Genomic DNA, 17,845 nt, shown 5'->3' on the forward strand with positions numbered 1-17,845 from the left:
GATGTGATCCCTGTGACTGGTGCGTGTTAACACTCCGCCAGCGGCATTCTGGGCCCGTTGTAGATGTGATCCCTGTGACTGGTGCGTGTTAACACTCCGCCAGCGGCACTCTGGGCCCGTTGTAGATGTGATCCCTGTGACTGGTGCGTGTTAACACTCCGCCGGTGGCATTCTGGGCTCGTTGTAGATGTGATCCCTGTGCCTGGTGCGTGTTAACACTCCACCAGCGGCATTCTGGGCCCGTTGTAGATGTGAACCCTGTGACTGGTGCGTGTTAACACTCCGCCGGTGGCATTCTGGGCTCGTTGTAGATGTGATCCCTGTGCCTGGTGCGTGTTAACACTCCGCCAGCGGCATTCTGGGGGCGTTGTAGATGTGATCCCTGTGACTGGTGCGTGTTAACACTCCGCCAGCGGCATTCTGGGCCCGTTGTAGATGTGATCCCTGTGACTGGTGCGTGTTAACACTCCGCCAGCGGCATTCTGGGGGCGTTGTAGATGTGATCCCTGTGACTGGTGCGTGTTAACACTCCGCCAGCGGCATTCTGGGCCCGTTGTAGATGTGATCCCTGTGACTGGTGCGTGTTAACACTCCGCCAGCGGCACTCTGGGCCCGTTGTAGATGTGATCCCTGTGACCGGTGCGTGTTAACACTCCGCCAGCGGCATCCTGGGCCCGTTGTAGATGTGATCCCTGTGACTGGTGCGTGTTAACACTCCGCCAGCGGCATTCTGGGCCCGTTGTAGATGTGATCCCTGTGACTGGTGCGTGTTAACACTCCGCCAGCGGCATTCTGGGCCCGTTGTAGATGTGATCCCTGTGACCGGTGCGTGTTAACACTCCGCCGGCGGCATTCTGGGCCCGTTGTAGATGTGATCCCTGTGACTGGTGCGTGTTAACACTCCGCCAGCGGCATTCTGGGCCCGTTGTAGATGTGATCCCTGTGACCGGTGCGTGTTAACACTCCGCCGGCGGCATTCTGGGCCCGGTGTAGATGTGATCCCTGTGACCGGTGCGTGTTAACACTCCGCCAGCGGCATTCTGGGCCCGTTGTAGATGTGATCCCTGTGACTGGTGCGTGTTAACACTCCGCCAGCGGCATTCTGGGCCCGTTGTAGATGTGATCCCTGTGACTGGTGCGTGTTAACACTCCGCCAGCGGCACTCTGGGCCCGTTGTAGATGTGATCCCTGTGACCGGTGCGTGTTAACACTCCGCCAGCGGCATCCTGGGCCCGTTGTAGATGTGATCCCTGTGACTGGTGCGTGTTAACACTCCGCCAGCGGCACTCTGGGCCCGTTGTAGATGTGATCCCTGTGACTGGTGCGTGTTAACACTCCGCCAGCGGCATTCTGGGCCCGTTGTAGATGTGATCCCTGTGACCGGTGCGTGTTAACACTCCGCCAGCGGCATTCTGGGTCCGTTGTAGATGTGATCCCTGTGACTGGTGCGTGTTAACACTCCGCCAGCGGTATTCTGGGCCCGTTGTAGATGTGATCCCTGTGACTGGTGCGTGTTAACACTCCGCCGGCGGCATTCTGGGCCCGTTGTAGATGTGATCCCTGTGACTGGTGCGTGTTAACACTCCGCCAGCGGCATTCTGGGCCCGTTGTAGATGTGATCCCTGTGACCGGTGCGTGTTAACACTCCGCCGGCGGCATTCTGGGCCCGGTGTAGATGTGATCCCTGTGACCGGTGCGTGTTAACACTCCGCCAGCGGCATTCTGGGGCCGTTGTAGATGTGATCCCTGTGACTGGTGCGTGTTAACACTCCGCCAGCGGCATTCTGGGCCCGTTGTAGATGTGATCCCTGTGACTGGTGCGTGTTAACACTCCGCCAGCGGCATTCTGGGCCCGTTGTAGATGTGATCCCCGTGACCGGTGCGTGTTAACACTCCGCCAGCGGCATGCTGGGCCCGTTGTAGATGTGATCCCTGTGCCTGGTGCGTGTTAACACTCCGCCAGCGGCATTCTGGGCCCGTTGTAGATGTGATCCCTGTGACTGGTGCGTGTTAACACTCCGCCAGCGGCATTCTGGGCCCGTTGTAGATGTGATCCCTGTGACTGGTGTGTGTTAACACTCCGCCAGCGGCATTCTGGGCCCGTTGTAGATGTGATCCCTGTGACTGGTGCGTGTTAACACTCCGCCAGCGGCATTCTGGGCCCGTTGTAGATGTGATCCCTGTGACTGGTGCGTGTTAACACTCCGCCGGTGGCATTCTGGGCCCGTTGTAGATGTGATCCCTGTGACTGTTGAGTGTTAACACTCCGCCAGCGGCATTCTGGGCCCGTTGTAGATGTGATCCCTGTGACTGGTGCGTGTTAACACTCCGCCAGCGGCATTCTGGGCCCGTTGTAGATGTGATCCCTGTGACTGGTGCGTGTTAACACTCCGCCAGCGGCATCCTGGGCCCGTCGTAGATGTGATCCCTGTGACTGGTGCGTGTTAACACTCCGCCAGCGGCATTCTGGGCCCGTTGTAGATGTGAAACAGACAAGAGGGCATTACAGTAATCTATTCTACTAGAAAGAAAAGCAGGTATTATTTAATACTGCCAAGACCCCCTCCACTCTGCAAACAAGTAAACCAGCTTCCTTTCATTCTAACAACCTAAGCAGTTCTGTTAACCTGCTTTATGACTTTAGGGTCGTGTTTCCAGAAACTGTGCTTGCTTTGCAGAACAGTATTTCTCTTTTAAGGTTATCCATTTTAAATCTGGTGTAGGATCACACATGCACATATCACAGAGCTTAAATTCCAGGTGGCCTGAGACAAGGCCTACCCTGGTACGAGAGGCACACATTGGCCTAGGCCTCAAAGGGGGGTCCGTGACCCCACACACACAGACACACAGATAACAAGGGAGGCCAGCACTCCAACTTTTATTGCTCAAAAAGTTTTAACGACCTACAGACAGCAGAGTGGACCTCAAGGACAGGGGTCCCTCGACTTGGCACACAACCCCCTCCCCAGACATCCTGCCTTACATACCACTCACCCAACACCCTAAAGAAAGTTTCTTTTAAGTTTGGCTGTTGTATATCTGTATATTTATTTACCCATGACTACTAGTCTCAATATACAGACAGGTCATGTTTGTAATGTGTCCTAACTTTCAAAGATTCTTTTTCTTTGACTGACTAACCTTCCCCCCCCTTTTATTTTCCACATTCCTCAGCAGCCCTCATCTGATCTTTGTATTCTACCATGTCTATCTAAGGGTAAGATGTGCTGCTGACATGAGAATATGTCATATAATGTCTGTATAAAGGGTAACCTCTGATTGAGGTGCAACCTAGACCACTTAGACCAGGGACTGGTGTGCGTAATATAACATTATAACATAATATAAGTAATCATTAATTAATCATTACAGATGGTATTCGGTGTGAACCGCTAGGCTGGTACGGCATGTTTGGTATCAAACCGATGGAAAATCACTCCAGTTTTACACCACTTCAGCCTCTGTTCATTGAGTGCTCACAATAGTCCCTGCCTCTATGCGATTTGGCTACTGAGCTCTAAAACCTCAAACTCGACTGAAATATCGTGAGGCTCCCTCTCATTGGCCGTGAGGAGAGCTTCACTACCGATCGTTTACATTACCTGGTGATGCAGCTCGCTGGACGAGCCTTCTAACCCAGGTTACTAAGCGATACTGGTAACTAGTGAATCCCATGTAAGTCTCACATTAACCGACTCACGGGGATTCACAATTGAGTTTGGAGGAACCAACCATTCAGCATAACAATTAGGTAATAAACATAATTAAATAATGATTAATTCAAATGTAATTGATTTCAAAACATATTGGTGGAGATATTAAAATTTACCTGAGCTAAATATTCCTACAATGGTGTCCCACAGGGATCAGTGCTGGGCCCGCTACTGTACACCGTATATATTGGTCACATTATCAGAAATCATGGTGTTGGGTTTCATTGTTTTGCTGATGATACACAGTTATATATATATCTGTTACGCCGGATGATGCATCACAGCTCTCGGTTAGAAGACTGTCAACTAGATATCCGGTGCTGGATGGCAAATAATTTCTTTATGTTAAACACAGAAAAACAGAAGTACTGTTAACTGGTCCGAAGGTAGCTCGAAATAAGTTTGACAACCTCAACCTTGGTGGTCTTCCTACCCAACCTGACACAGTGGTCAGAGATCTCGGTGTTCTGGTTGATTCAGATTTATGCTTCGATGCTCATATAAAAAGCATCACTAAAGCTGTGTTCTATCATGTACGGAACCTAGCCAAGCTTTGGAAGATGCTCTCCTTTCATGAAGCGGAAACACTAACACCTTTATAACTTCCAGGCTGGATACTGTAATGCCTTCCTTTCTGGGTGCAAATCTGGATCACATAAACTTCAGCTGAAAAAAAATGCAGCAGCCAGAGTTCTTACAAACACTAAAAAAATTGATTATAGTAGCCCTGTTCTATGCTCCCTTCATTGGCTTCAGTTAGGTCTCAGATTAACTACAAAATACTGCTATTGACTTATAAAACAGTCGCTGAGGTGGTCAAAAAGCTCCTCGGTGGCCGGGCCCCGGGGGTAGACGAGATTCGCCCAGAGTTCCTCAAGGCTCTGGATGCTGCGGGGCTGTCCTGGCTGACACGCATCTGCAGCATCGCGTGGACATCGGGGGCAGTGCCTCTGGATTGGCAGACCGGAGTGGTGGTCCCCCTCTTTAAGAAGGGGGACCGGAGGGTGTGTTCCAACTACAGGGGGATCACACTCCTCAGCCTCCCTGGCAAGGTCTATTCGGGGGTCCTGGAAAGGAGGGTCCGCCGGATTGTCGAACCTCGGATTCAGGAGGAGCAGTGTGGTTTTCGCCCTGGCCGTGGAACAGTGGACCAGCTCTATACTCTCAGCAGGGTTCTGGAGGGTTCATGGGAGTTTGCCCGACCAGTCTACATGTGTTTTGTGGACTTGGAGAAGGCATTCGACCGTGTCCCTCGGGGGGTCCTGTGGGGAGTGCTCCGGGAGTATGGGGTACCGGGCTCCCTTTTAAGGGCGGTTCAGTCCCTGTATGACCGGTGCCAGAGTTTGTTCCGCATGGGCGGCAATAAGTCGGACTCGTTTCCGGTGAGGGTTGGACTCCGTCAGGGCTGCCCTTTGTCACCGATTCTGTTCATAGTTTTTATGGACAGAATTTCTAGGCGCAGCCAGGGCGTTGAGGGCGTCCGGTTCGGTGACCTCAGGATTAGGTCTCTGCTTTTTGCGGATGATGTGGTTCTGTTGGCCTCATCGAGCCGTGACCTTCAGCTCTCACTGGAGCAGTTCGCAGCCGAGTGCGAAGCGGCTGGGATGAGAATCAGCACCTCCAAATCCGAGACCATGGTTCTCAGCCGGAAAAGGGTAGAGTGCTCTCTCCGGGTTGGGGATGGGGTCCTCCCCCAAGTGGAGGAGTTTAAGTATTTCGGGATCTTGTTCACGAGTGGGGGAACGATGGAGTGGGAGATCGACAGGCGGATCGGTGCGGCGTCAGCAGTCATGCGGGCGCTGCATCGGTCTGTCATGGTGAAGAGAGAGCTGAGCCAAAAGGCGAAACTCTCGATTTACCAGTCGATCTACGTTCCTACCCTCACCTATGGTCATGAGCTTTGGGTAGTGACCGAAAGAACGAGATCGCGGGTACAAGCGGCCGAAATGAGTTTCCTCCGCAGGGTGGCTGGGCTCTCCCTTAGAGATAGGGTGAGGAGCTCAGTCATTCGGGAGGGACTCAGAGTAGAGCCGCTGCTCCTCCGCATCGAGAGGAGCCAGATGAGGTGGCTCGGGCATCTGATCAGGATGCCTCCGGGACGCCTCCCTGGGGAGGTATTCCGGGCATGTCCCACTGGGAGGAGACCCCGGGGAAGACCCAGGACACGCTGGAGAGACTATGTCTCTCGGCTGGCCTGGGAACGCCTCGGGATCCCCCCAGAGGAGTTGGACGAAGTGGCCGGGGAGAGGGAAGTCTGGGTCTCCCTGCTGAGGCTGCTGCCCCCGCGACCCGACTCCGGATTAAGCGGGAGATGATGGATGGATGGATGGACTTATAAAACACTGAATGGCCCTGCACCAGAATACCTTAGTAACCTGCTGGCCTTATACAACCCTCCTCGCTTTCTTCCATCATAAAGAGCAGGATATCTGTTAGTACCCAAGGCAGAAAGAGCTACGGCAGGCTGCAGAGCTTTCTCTTATAGAGCTCTTCAGCTGTGGAATAGTCTTCCAGCGGATGTGTGGGATTCAGGCTGACTCTCAATATTCAAGTCTAGACTAAAAACACTCCTGTTCAGTTTAGCTTATAGGGACACTAGTTCTAGCTCTAGATAACTGCTCACTCCCAGTCAGACCTATAGTGTGAGGTGTAGAGCTGGGTGGGGATCGGTGCCATTGGCTTTGGATAAACTGAACTGTCAGTCTGTCACTTTAGCTTCACACCCCCTTGTGGAACTGGAGTGCTGACATTCAGGGACTCCCCGTGTCTGCGTTCCCACCTGCCTCTCCCTCCTACTTATGCTGCCATGTCCTGCCAGATATCCTACCTACCCTGCTGCCTGCGACGTCTCCACTACCTGTGGCGTCCTTCCGGCCTGCTCACCCTTCTGCCTGTGACATCTTCCCTGTTTACCCTGCTGCTGTACTACTGTTCTCCCTGCCATCTGAAGCAGCTCCAGCACTTGCCTGTCATCACCTCCCTGCCCCCCAGTTTGTGACTGAAATGTTAAGATTGGGATAATGTGAATTAGGACTTTGCCATCTTGATCATTTGACTTCCTCTGCTGCCCCAGGAGGATGGGCTCCCCCTTTCAGTCTGGTTAGGGTTTCCTCTGCTGCCCCCTGGAGGATGGGCTCCCCCTCTGAGTCTGGTTAGGGTTAGGGCTTCCTCTGCTGCCCCCAGGAGGATGGGCTCCCCCTTTGAGTCTGGTTAGGGTTAGGGCTTCCTCTGCTGCCCCCTGGAGGATGGGCTCCCCCTTTGAGTCTGGTTAGGGTTAGGGCTTCCTCTGCTGCCCCCTGGAGGATGGGCTCCCCCTTTGAGTCTGGTTAGGGTTAGGGCTTCCTCTGCTGCCCCCAGGAGGATGGGCTCCCCCTTTGAGTCTGGTTAGGGTTAGGGCTTCCTCTGCTGCCCCCTGGAGGATGGGCTCCCCCTTTGAGTCTGGTTAGGGTTAGGGCTTCCTCTGCTGCTCCCTGGAGGATGGGCTCTCCCTTTGTATCTGGTTCCTCCCAAGCTTTCGTCTTTCTATGTAGCTTTTCCTTGCCACTCTCCCCCCTGACTTGCTCACTGGGGGCTTTGGGCAGGGATGCTGTAAATTGCTTTGAGGTGATGCAATGTTGTGAAAACACAGTATACAAATAAATCTGAACTGAACTGAATTTCCATTCATTCCCATTCCCACAGTGTTCGGGGGGGGGGGGGGGGCAAAATGATTATTTATTACGATATGTTTAAACTAAATACACATTTTTTTACTTATCGCCCAGCCCTAATCAACAATACACTAATCGGAGAGCTATCAGTCCTGTGAAATAGGCTTTTAGAAAAATTGTTTGTTTGAATGATTTATGAATATTGATACTTCATTCACCCCCATGGGGAAATTGTCTTTTCGCCCCTCCCATCTTGCTGTCCAAGAGACACGCCGACACATATACAGGTGAGAGAAAGTTTGGGGGTCGCAGCGCAGGATCGGCCAGCATCCAGCACCCCTGGAGCTCAAGGACCCAGTGATGACATCACTCTGCCGGCCAAGAGATCTGAACCAGCGACCTTCCGCTTATGAACACAAAGTCTGAACCCAGAGAGTCATGCACCACACCCAGTATTTACAGAAATGCTTCCTACAGCATCCAGAACTGAAACAAATATGAGTGGTTTTCCCACTATTAATGAAAACTGGACCATTCTGTATGATGCTGTATCTTTGGTTATTTGTTACATAAAGGAAGGTCGTGGAAATCTTGTCTTTTTTGTTTTTACTACATCACTACCTTCAGTTAATATAAACTAGATTAAAAAGGAACCTTGTTGATAAAAGAGGGGAAATAAATTACATGTATACATATTCATTTTATATTTTAAACAATGTTTATCTATGTCTGCCGGACTAGATGTGTCGTCACATCCTCAGCCAGGTGCAGCTGAGGCCAGCAGAGGGCGCCAGTGAGCAGCCAGAGACAGCAGTCATACGGAAGCTCCCAGCTCTGGGCTCCATCACATGAACACGCCTGCTGACAATAACACTCACATACCACTTATACACCCTGTGGATGAAGAGCCCTCACTGTTTCTATAGCAGGTTAGGATGCTGTGCTGTGATCAGAAGGCAGACTGGATGGGAATGGAAACGTAGTAACAAACAAAAAGTGACATCACTACCTTCAGTCATTATAAAGTCTGTGGTCAAGATTAGCTACTGCTATACATCAGCTATAGCTGTGATTACCAAAATAAAACTCACTTATTAATCCATGAGGAGAAATATATAATATATATTGCACATTTCAAACAATATTCATGTATCACTGCCAGACCAGACATGATTTCCCATCCCCACGTCACTTACAGAGCCGTCCTGGAGTTCTTGACCACAGGCAGCAGCCTGCAGTGCTGTTTATCTGATCTGATGTATTTCTTCAGGTCAAACACATCCAGCTCCTCATCTGACATCAGCATCACAAAGGCCAGAGCTGAGTACTGTGCAGGTGAGAGGTCATCTGCTGAAATGTTTCCTGAATTCAGGTATCTTTGTACTTCCTCTACTAGAGAATTGTCACCCAGCTCAGTCAGACAGTGGAACAGGTTGATGGTCCTTTCTGGAGATAAATTCTCCTGTATTTTCACCTTGATGTATTGGGCTGTTTCCTTAATGGTATGTGAGCTGGTTTCTGTCGGCCCCAGTAACTTTTGTAACAGAGTCTTACTGGAATCTGTTGAGAGGCCCAGGAGGAAGCGGAGGTAGAGGTCCAAGTGTCCATTCTTGCTCTCTAATGCCTGATTCACTGCAGTCTTCAGCAGGTCAGCAGATGAGTTTGACAGAAACACATATAAAGCAGCGAGATACTCCTGGATGCTCAGATGCACAAAGCAGTACACCTTCTCCTGGTACAACCCATACTCCTCTTTAAAGACTTCTGTGCAGACTCCAGAGTAAACTGAAGTTTCAGCGACATCAATGCCATTCTCTGTCAGATCTTGCTTATAAAATATGAGATTGCCTTTCTCAAGGTTGTCAAAAGCCAATTTACCAAGTTTCAAAAGGAATTCCTTGCTGTTTTCATTTAGCTTGCTTTCATAGTTTTTCATATACTTGTCTTTTTTAAAACTTTCCTGATGAATCAGGAAGTGTGTGTACATTTCAGTCAGAGTCCTTGGAATTTCTCCCCTGTCATTCTCAGTAAAAAGCCTCTTAAGCACAGTGGCTGAAATCCAACAGAACACAGGTATGTGGCACATGATGAAGAGGCTCCTTGATGATTTCACATGTGTGATAATCCTGCTGGCCAGGCTCTGATCATTAAATCTCTTCTTGAAATACTCCTCCTTCTGTGCATCACTGAACCCTCGTATCTCTGTCACCCGGTGGATGTACTCAGGAGGTATCTGATTGGTTGCTGCTGGCCGGGAGGTTATCCAGAGGAGAGCGGATGGAAGCAGATTCCCCTTAATGAGGTTAGTCAACAGCAGATCCAGTGACATTTTCGTTGTTACATCAAACCAGCTCTCATTGTTCCGAAAATTTAGAGGAAGGCGACACTCATCCAGACCATCAAAGATGAACAAGACTTTGTACCCAAATAACTCAGTGGATTCAAGTGATTTCAGTTCTGGGACAAAGCGGTGAAGCAGTTCAATCAGACTGTATTCACCCTTAATCAAATTCAGGTCCCGGATAGGAAGAGCAAATATGAAGTGAACATCCTGGTTTGCTTTTCCTTCTGCCCAGTCGAGAATAAACTTCTGCACAGAGACTGTTTTCCCGATACCTGCCACCCCTTTAGTGAGTACAGTTCTGATTGGTGTCTCACGCCCACATAAGGGTTTAAATATATCAGTGCACTTGACTGTAGTATCTTCTGTTTGCCTTTTCTTGGATGCTGTTTCAATCTGTCTCACTTCATGTTCATCATTGACTCCTCCAGTCCCACCTTCAGTTATGTAGAGTTCTATGTAAATCTCACTGAGAAGTATTCGCTGTCCTTCCTTAGCTTTCCCTTCATACACACACTCAAATTTCTCTTTCAAGGAACATTTTATTTTGTGCAACATGAGTTGCCCTGAAGAAAAATGAGAGGAAAATGCAAATTTTCACCGCGATCTTGACCAGAATGGGAGGAAGGATATATAACACACAGACACACGCACACACACAAACATACGCACACACACGCGCACACACACAAACACAAACATACGCACACACACGCATACACACAGACACAAACACACACACGCACTATTTCACTGCGATAAATGAAACTTTAAATTTCACCTCATACATATTTCTTTCTGAAACACCACATACACGCACTGAACAGCATAAAGCTCTTACTCGTCTCCAACATGTCACTCTGCTCACTTCCTGCTTGTTTACCTGAAATAAAGAATAACTTCAAATTCATTTCTTTCTTCAACATCAGTATTAAACAAACTCTTCATCATTTCTCTATATATTATATTAGTTTATCAAGAGCTTAAAAAATGTTACATTTTACATGAAATGTCATAAATATCATTACACTTCTGCAGGTCTTCATTCAGTTTCTGAGCAAGGTCATTCAGGTTCATCTTCTTCAGGATCTCAAGCGTGACTTTGAGAGCCCCAGCTTTACTGTAGGAATTCATCATCATTTCGGCAAAGTCTGTTCTGCCCAAGGTTTTCATCTGACCCTTGGGAAGGGGCTTTAACTCTTTATTCACTGGGAGACGCAGTTTAAACTCCTTCAACTCTTCATCAATGAGATCCTTTAGATAATCCAGCAAGAGGTCAGTGAGTGAGGTCTGGGTCTGCAGAAGTTGGAGATGTGTTTTTGAGATGTCACAAACCTGTACATAGTCACTCCCACACATACACTGTCCTTTCTGTTAACAGAAGGCAGGTTTCCTGCTCACAGTCTTATGTGGCTGCTGGAGACACCTGCTATGATTCATTCATTATTATAAGAAGCACATGTGTGTGTTTATGTTCTGCATTATTATTAAACCTTTATTTAACCAGGTTAGACTCACTGATTTTCAAAATCTCTTTTGAAAGACGCGTCCAAGATAGACAGCAAGAATAATAGTTTAAGACCCAACAGATCACATTAACACAATGATGGCAAAATCAGCATAGACTAATGTACACTAACACAGCATCCTATATTATTATATATATTTATGATTGAGTTATTCTGTTACATTATGTCTGTAACATTTGGTGCAGTGCGGTATGGTAAGGAAGTAGCAGAAGGAAGAGCACTGTAGAGAGTGAACTATTGGTCTGCTAAGTTATTCTGTTCTGTTACAGTACGTCTGTAACATTTGGTGCAGTGCAGTAAGGAAGTAGCCTGAGGAAGAGCACTGCAAAGAGTGAGGTTTTGTCTGCTAAGGTATTCTGTTCTGTTACAGTCCGTCTGTAACATTTGGTGCAGTGCAGTAAGGAAGTAGCCTGAGGAAGAGCACTGCAGAGAGTGAGGTTTTGTCTGCTAAGGTATTCTGTTCTGTTACAGTACGTCTGTAACATTTGGTGCAGTGCAGTAAGGAAGTAGCCTGAGGAAGAGCACTGCAGAGAGTGAGGTTTTGCCTGCTAAGGTATTCTGTTCTGTTACAGTCCGTCTGTAACATTTGGTGCAGTGCAGTAAGGAAGTAGCTGGAGGAAGAGCACTGTAGAGAGTGAACTTTTGGTCTGCTAAGTTATTGTGTTCTGTTACAGTACGTCTGTAACACTTGGTGTAGTGCGATATGGTAAAGAAGTAGCCAGAGGAAGAGCACTGCAGTGAGCTATTTGTCTGCTAAGTTATTCTGTTCTGTTATAGTACATCTGTAACATTTGGTGCAGTGCAGTAAGGAAGTAGCCTGAGGAAGAGCACTGCAGAGAGTGAGGTTTTGTCTGCTAAGGTTTTCTGTTCTGTTACAGTCCGTCTGTAACATTTGGTGCAGTGCAGTAAGGAAGTAGCTGGAGGAAGAGCACTGCAGAGAGTGAGGTTTTGTCTGCTAAGATATTCTGTTCTGTTACAGTCCATCTGTAACATTTGATGCAGTGCAGTAAGGAAGTAGCTGGAGGAAGAGCACTGTAGAGAGTGAACTTTTCGTCTGTTATTTTCAACAACCTTCAGCTGAAAACAGTTACTCAGCTTAAGTTCTCCTGCCTTTCAGTGTCTGGTATTCATGGACAACATGCATCACAGACTGAAATGTTATAGCCAAACCTCTCCATGGGAATGGTGATCCATCGCTTAGATGATTATGGTTGTATATAAACTGGTTCCCGTGTTTCACAATCTGATTCTGTAATAAAATCCAAAAGTAATGTTAGCTTTATAGTCAATAGTCAGTTCACCAACTGTCAACCATAGCAGCCTTCCAACTACATGGTCTGTAGGGTTGTATATGTCACAGGCCAGGATTAACAGACTACATTACCCAGACTGCTCCTGTCTTCGTCTGAGTTTGAAATTCCCTTGTTCTTTGAATTGTTTGCACCTGTCGGTTTCATTACTCACCTTATGTGTTGGGGAAGATACTCACAAAAGTACTCCATTACAAACAGAGGTGGAAGATACAGGTCCACAATGTACAAATCCAGACGATTTTGTTTCAACCAACCACACTGAAGATAAAAATTATTTTTTCTCATTTGAATCATGTACAGTGGTTCCACACACCTAAAATTTTGAAAACGTATCATTCTTCTTAAATTAACGTTGTTGTCTGAGAACAGAACATTTCTCACATTTTCTCGCATCTAATTCAACTGAATTGGTTTCCTAGACACTGCATTACATTATTTATCAGGACTGAAAGAAGGTGACAGCTCCCCTAGTGGCAATAGGAGTGCATCTCGCTAGAACAGATGTAATCGGCGGCAGTATCATTGCTTTTAGACTGTGGCTTGGGATAGAAGAACTCATTTGGTACTCAGATTTTTACTAGACTAAATATTTAGAAGCCCACCGTTATCAAGGACGGTATATCAGGAACATTAGTCGGTAACATTTTACTTGAGGGTACATTATGGACGGGCTGCTCGATACACCATGTTGAATCATGTGTCAAGTTTTCAAAGCAATAGTGCTTGGAGGCCCCACACTGAGCTTTACCTTGGAGGGTGACTCATATAATAAAGCATGCTGTGCTTATTTACACAGTGCCCTTCACCTTTATATTGTTTCAGTTACATTCCCACGTAAAAAATAAGTCTGTCTTGTACTTCCAGCTGTTTCGTTGGTTGCTTTTACTGCGATAGTGTTTGATATTACAGCTATTCAGTACATAAATATGAAAAATGTAAGCAAGAGACCCAGGTCTCTAGTATGAGAGCATTTCCATTTACAACCGCCCACGAAGGTTATGTGTACTGGCAAGCACATCCCCCATCTCTATACACTGGCCCATAGATATCTAGCTCTACCAGCAACCTCTGTGCTTTGTGTCCGTATCTTTTCAAAAGTTGAGGATGTCATTAGTTTAAAAGTAACCTTCAGGTAAGGAGACAGCTCAGCTCCTTCTTGATCATGTTTTCTGACTCCTTTGTCTGCCGACGGATGTCGTTTCTGACAGGGGTCCGCAGTTTTGCAGGGGATCTTGTAGACTGTTCGTGATTCCCTCAGTCTCTCTTCAGGGTCGCACCCTCAGACTAATGGACAAACAGAGCGAGTCAGTCAGGATTTAGGGAGAATGATACGATGGCTGGCCTCCCACTCTCCAAGCACCCGGAATCTCTGATTGTGTTGGGCTGAATATGCAGATAATTCACTCTCAGTGACTTCTATAGGCCTGTCCCCATTTCAGTTCAGTCTGGGTTACCAGTCCCCATTGTTCCCTGCATTGGAGGAGGAGGTCATGGTCCCATCAGTTCATCAATTCCTGCACTGCAATCGATGGACCTGGACACTGACTTGGAGGTCACTGCTGCTTTCTTAGCAGCAAATGGCAGCTTTTGCATCAGGGACCTGTCACAGGAACCCTCCTTTCGGGTGGGTCAGCGGGTTTGGAACCTGCCTTCACATATCAGTCGTTGCTGTCATATCAAGCTGGCTCCCTGTCTCGTGGTTCCATTCCCCATTACGAAGGTTGTCAGCCCCACTGCAGTGCATCTGAAGGTGCCAGTGTCCATGTGTCAAATCCACCCTACGATCCATGTTTCCCTGATCAAGCCCCACGCCGTCAGCCTGCCTCTGTGCAACCTGTATTTTTTTAGTGCAGCATCTTTCTTGAAACAGACCAATGAACATGGAGCCATGCCTGCCTTCTGCACCCTGGCAGGACGTCGAAGCTGAAATTATATAAAACTCATTTTATAGATTATTCGGCAAAAGTCATTTTTTTTACTCCATTATGTAAATTTATAAATGTGAAATTTTTCTTAGCAGCTGTGAATAAGGTAGATCACGCATTATGTCCATTTAAGGTGGAATGGATTTTGTAAATAAGAAAGCAGCCTGGTAACCTTTAGTAGGTACTCACTGGCTCACAGCCTGATAGCCTTTAGTAGGTACTCACTGGCATATGGCCTGGTAGCTTTTAGTAGCTACTCACTGGCTCACAACCTGGTAGCTTTTAGTAGCTACTCACTGGCTCACAGCCTGGTAACCTTTAGTAGGTACTCACTGGCTCACGGCCTGGTAGCTTTTAGTAGCTACTCACTGGCTCACAACCTGGTAGCTTTTAGTAGCTACTCACTGGCTCACAAGCTGGTAACCTTTAGTAGGTACTCACTGGCTCACAGCCTGGTAGCTTTTAGTAGCTACTCACTGGCTCACAGCCTGGTAACCTTTAGTAGGTACTCACTGGCTCACAGCCTGGTAGCAATTAGTAAGTACTCACTGGCTCACAGCCTGGTAGCTTTTAGTAGGTACTCACTGGCATATGGCCTGGTAGCTTTTAGTAGGCACGTGATTTAAACTTATGATCTGCTCTGAAATTTTTTTACTTTTTTTCAAACTGCAGTAAACTGCAGATAATTGAATCCATGGACCCTACTGTAACTCTAAATTAATAATGCAGTGAATTTTAATACCTGTGAATATCGCATTTGGCACATTTTAAGGCCTAAAATTCAGAGGATTAGATTACACACTTTTTATGGACCCACAGAAACCCTGTATATGTTTCGCTCCATGTCAAGTGAAGTGTTATGCGGAATAATACCAACGATGAGAGTCTTCACTCAGATCTTCAACAGATCCATGGAGCTGTATGAAGTTCCCACCTGCTTCAAACGCACCACCACAATCCCGGTTTGCAAGAAAGCCTTCATCACTGGACTGAATGACTACAGAGCTGTCGCCCTGACATCACTGCTCATGAAGTCGCTTGAACGTCTGGTGTTGGCCCATCTGAAGAAGGCCTCAGGACACCCGCTAGACCCCCTGCAGTTTTCCCACCGGGCACACATGGGCGCAGTGGCTCGGTGCTCTTCATTTCAGTGTTTCATGTGGAAGTGTGTGATAGTATTGCTACTTCTCATACATTTTGCCGAGCCGACAACATCTACAGCCGGCATGACCTTCTCAGGTTTGGAGTTTGCGGCACATCGTTCCCGCAGGCAGGTGACAGAGGCGGCACAGGTGCTCCTCTCCCTCAACTCCTGCCCCTGAGCCCCATGTTCTCTGTGTGCTCCTCTCCCTCCACTCCTGCCCCTGAGCCCCATGTTCTCTGTGTGCTCCTCTCCCTCTACTCCTGCCCCTGAGCCCCATGTTCTCTGTGTGCTCCTCTCCCTCCACTCCTGCCCCTGAGCCCCATGTTCTCTGTGTGCTCCTCTCCCTCCACTCCTGCCCCTGAGCCCCATGTTCTCTGTATGCTCCTCTCCCTCTACTCCTGCCCCTGAGCCCCATGTTCTCTCTGTGCTCCTCTCCCTTTACTCCTGCCCCTGAGCCCCATGTTCTCTGTGTGCTCCTCTCCCTCTACTCCTGCCCCTGAGCCCCATGTTCTCTCTGTGCTCCTCTCCCTTTACTCCTGCCCCTGAGCCCCGTGTTCTCTGTGTGCTACTCTCCCTCTACTCCTGCCCCTGAGCCCCATGTTCTCTGTGTGCTCCTCTCCCTCTACTCCTGCCCCTGAGCCCCATGTTCTCTGTGTGCTCCTCTCCCTCCACTCCTGCCCCTGAGCCCCATGTTCTCTGTGTGCTCCTCTCCCTCTACTCCTGCCCCTGAGCCCCATGTTCTCTGTGTTCCACTCCCTCTACTCCTGCCCCTGAGCCCCATGTTCTCTGTGTGCTCCACTCCCTCTACTCCTGCCCCTGAGCCCCATGTTCTCTGTGTACTCCACTTCCTCTACTCCTGCCCCTGAGCCCCATGTTCTCTGTGTGCTCCTCTCCCTCTACTCCTGCCCCTGAGCTCCATGTTCTCTGTATTCTTCTCCCTCTACTCCTTCCCCTGAGCCCCATGTTCTCTGTGTGCTCCACTCCCTCTACTCCTGCCCCTGAGCCCCATGTTCTCTGTGTGCTCCACTCCCTCTACTCCTGCCCCTGAGCCCCATGTTCTCTGTGTTCCACTCCCTCAACTCCTGCCCCTGAGCCCCACGTTCTGTGTGTTCCACTCCCTCTACTCCTGCCCCTGAGCCCCATGTTCTCTGTGTGCTCCTCTCCCTCCACTCCTGCCCCTGAGCCCCATGTTCTCTGTGTGCTCCTCTCCCTCTACTCCTGCCCCTGAGCTCCATGTTCTCTGTATTCCTCTCCCTCTACTCCTGCCCCTGAGCCCCATGTTCTCTGTGTGCTCCTCTCCCTCTACTCCGGCCCCTGAGCCTCATGTTCTCTGTGTGCTCTACTCCCTCCACTCCTGCCCCTGAGCCCCATGTTCTCCGTGTTCCTCTCCCTCTACTCCTGCCCCTGAGCCCCATGTTCTCTGTGTTCCACTCCCTCCACTCCTGCCCCTGAGCCCAATGTTCTCTGTGTTCCTCTCCCTCTACTCCTGCCCCTGAGCCCCATGTTCTCTGTGTTCCTCTCCCACTACTCCTGCCCCTGAGCCCCATGTTCTCTGTGTTCCTCTCCCTCTACTCCTGCCCCTGAGCCCCATGTTCTCTGTGTTCCACTCCCTCAACTCTTGCCCCTGAGCCCCATGTTCTCTGTGTGCTCCACTCCCTCTACTCCTGCCCCTGAGCCCCATGTTCTCTGTGTGCTCCTCTCCCTCTACTCCTGCCCCTGAGCCCCATGTTCTCTATGTGCTCCACTCCCTCCACTCCTGCCCGTGAGCCCCATGTTCTCTGTGTGCTCCACTCCCTCTACTCCTGCCCCTGAGCCCCATGTTCTCTGTGTTCCACTCCCTCTACTCCTGCCCCTGAGCCCCATGTTCTCTGTGTGCTCCTCTCCCTCTACTCCTACCCCTGAGCCCCATGTTCTCTGTGTGCTCCTCTCCCTCTACTCCTGCCCCTGAGCCCCATGTTCTCTGTGTGCTCCTCTCCCTCTACTCCTGCCCCTGAGCCCCATGTTCTCTATGTGCTCCACTCCCTCCACTCCTGCCCGTGAGCCCCATGTTCTCTGTGTGCTCCTCTCCCTCAACTCTTGCCCCTGAGCCCCATGTTCTCTGTGTTCCACTCCCTCTACTCCTGCCCCTGAGCCCCATGTTCTCTGTGTGCTCCTCTCCCTCAACTCTTGCCCCTGAGCCCCATGTTCTCTGTGTGCTCTTCTCCCTTTACTCCTGCCCCTGAGCCCC

General features: G+C 49.2%; 2 protein-coding genes across 5 annotated transcripts in view; one reads left to right on the forward strand and one right to left on the reverse strand.

The window, feature by feature from the left end:
• LOC125721584 (NACHT, LRR and PYD domains-containing protein 12-like) overlaps window positions 1-17,845 on the forward strand; it is a 499,105-nt gene that overhangs the window by 431,668 nt on the left and 49,592 nt on the right. The gene's annotated exons all lie outside the window — the stretch shown is intronic.
• LOC125721592 (NACHT, LRR and PYD domains-containing protein 12-like) overlaps window positions 1-17,845 on the reverse strand; it is a 35,153-nt gene that overhangs the window by 14,677 nt on the left and 2,631 nt on the right. For all 4 annotated transcript variants that reach the window (XR_007385842.1, XM_048997557.1, XM_048997559.1 and 1 more), the window contains 4 exons: window positions 12,407-12,485; window positions 10,736-11,003; window positions 10,549-10,590; window positions 8,563-10,273 (listed from right to left, as the gene is read on the reverse strand). Coding sequence is in view for 3 of the 4 variants with exons in the window: in XM_048997557.1 (XP_048853514.1) it covers window positions 8,563-10,273; window positions 10,549-10,590; window positions 10,736-11,003; window positions 12,407-12,430 (2,045 nt within the window). In the remaining variant the exon portion in view is untranslated. Of the gene's footprint in view, window positions 1-8,562; window positions 10,274-10,548; window positions 10,591-10,735; window positions 11,004-12,406; window positions 12,486-17,845 lie in introns of those variants that run through there.

This window comes from Brienomyrus brachyistius, unplaced genomic scaffold (assembly GCF_023856365.1).
Source record: "Brienomyrus brachyistius isolate T26 unplaced genomic scaffold, BBRACH_0.4 scaffold34, whole genome shotgun sequence".
NCBI lineage: Eukaryota > Metazoa > Chordata > Actinopteri > Osteoglossiformes > Mormyridae > Brienomyrus > Brienomyrus brachyistius.